The sequence below is a fragment of the Asparagus officinalis genome, chromosome 7 (genome assembly GCF_001876935.1).
Source record: "Asparagus officinalis chromosome 7, Aspof.V1, whole genome shotgun sequence".
Taxonomy (NCBI): Eukaryota; Viridiplantae; Streptophyta; class Magnoliopsida; order Asparagales; family Asparagaceae; genus Asparagus; species Asparagus officinalis.
In genome coordinates this window covers 11,405,425-11,407,360 of record NC_033800.1, presented here as the reverse complement: position 1 = coordinate 11,407,360, position 1,936 = coordinate 11,405,425, and the positions used below count along the sequence as shown (strand labels likewise).

Here is a 1,936-nt window from a genome sequence, read left to right as displayed (position 1 = left end):
CGAGGGATGAGGGATCCTCAGAGGTATAAAACAAGTCTAGGAGTAACTGTTATCACATTCCTATCATAACAGGAACATGGTATATTATGAAGGTAGATTGCTAAGTGAGGAAACGTGATATTTACCAACGTATTTGGAAACAATATACAAGATTCTAGCAGCAAAAACGTAAAAGGAATAAAGGATAAATACCCTCAAAATTTTGCAACTTCTTAATGAACAGGTTCAATAAATGATCAGGACCACTACACTACACGAGGCAGACAAATAAATCAATCTCATAATGGTATTGATTCATTGTCCCAATAAGACAGAAGATAGGAACAAACACTAAATTCAATATGAAGAAAATAGTGATTCCCAGGTGTAATGCTGAAGAAGAAAAAGTTGTACCATGCCAAGATCAAGTTATATTTAAAAAATGCAAAAAAATGTCAAAGCAGTACCGAATGAGTATGTACGAGTATATAAACTTACTAGATTTCCATTGGTGTGCAAATAGGGGTTATCAAGATTGACATCATTTGGCAGTGTTTCATCATCATCGTCGGATCCATCCATGCTCTCAAAGGCACTAGCACTAGCACCAGGTGACTTAGGTGAAGTTGGCTTGATTAGATTTCCAGTTCGCTTGTTTGCATTCACAGTCGCACCTGCAGTTTGCTTATTACCTGAAGCAAAAGAAAATATATTTGTGATCCTACTTCCTGAAGTGGAACCAAGTTTTTCCCCCCTTATACATGGATTTTCAAATGTCACCCTGATATCCAAGATCTAGTTGCTAATAGTATAAAGCAAAAAATATGTAAACAAATAAAACATAGAGTTAACCATTTAAATCCCTGTGTGGAAGATATTTGCAGCAATAAGAAAAAGCATGCCTTTCAACAGTCAACAGAATTCCCAGGGAAACTATAAACAAAGCCTCTACTGAGAACTTTTTTAATTATTAGGCATGACTTTGAGTGTGATACAATTTGAGTCGAAATGAATATTGGTAGACCAGACCTACTATTATTTCTATCTGCATAATGTAATGGTATTGCATCCTCCCAAACTTGTGGTGATTTACACATTTCTAGAAGACCAAATTCTGAGCATTATATTAAAACTAAAATATATGCTCAAATGAAAAGTAGTAAACAGCTTTTGAGCAATTCAATTATGATTTTTTTAACCTTCATGTTCATGGATATCTTTACTATAATTTCACCATTGCATTCTTTAAGATTTCAAGTATATCATTTTATCATGTCACCATCCTTTAACTAAAAGAAAACCAAAGCCAGAATCTTCAAACCACCCAAAAGTCATACACAAACTACAGAGTAATAAGTGTTATATATATGTCTTACCTGATCCTTCCATCAAAACTGCAGATTATTCTTCTTTAACTAAAAGAAAACCAAAGCCAGAATCTTCAAACCACCCAAAAGTCATACACAAACTACAGAGTAAGAAGTGTACGAATTCCAATAACTTACATCGAGCACATGATTCCTTATGGCTTTCAATAAAACCTCCACATATCAACACCCATTTTCGTTGCTCACTGAATTTCTTGTAATAGCAATAAACCTCACAATTTCATCAATGAATTATAGCTGGCTCTGCCATCAAGTCCACAGCTTTTCTTCCATGAAATGTAAATCACAAACACCCCAACTTTATAAACGAAAAAACATAAATTTTCCCATCAAACATACGTCAATTAGTTAGTCCATATATCTATCACAAACTATTAAGCCATCAGTCAACTCACAATCTCACTCGATAGTCAACTCCGACAAGAACCGATCAAGCAAATAATTACCTTCAATCACCGTATGCAGCCTCGGCAACCCAGGCGGAATCTCCAAATCAAAAAGCTGCCCATTCACCGGAAACCTCTCAGCTTCCTCCGCCGCCGCCTCCTCCTCCTCCTCGCCCTCCGCCG

General features: G+C 36.1%; 1 protein-coding gene across 1 annotated transcript in view; it reads right to left on the bottom strand.

Annotated features, from left to right (window-relative positions):
* The window catches only part of LOC109848572 (AMP deaminase-like), a 14,352-nt gene that overhangs the window by 12,098 nt on the left and 318 nt on the right, over positions 1–1,936 (bottom strand). Inside the window, 3 exon segments of the mRNA XM_020418133.1 lie at positions 478–671; positions 1,814–1,892; positions 1,894–1,936. The exon segment at positions 1,894–1,936 is cut by the window's right edge and continues 318 nt beyond it. Of these exon segments, the coding sequence (XP_020273722.1) occupies positions 478–671; positions 1,814–1,892; positions 1,894–1,936 (316 nt within the window).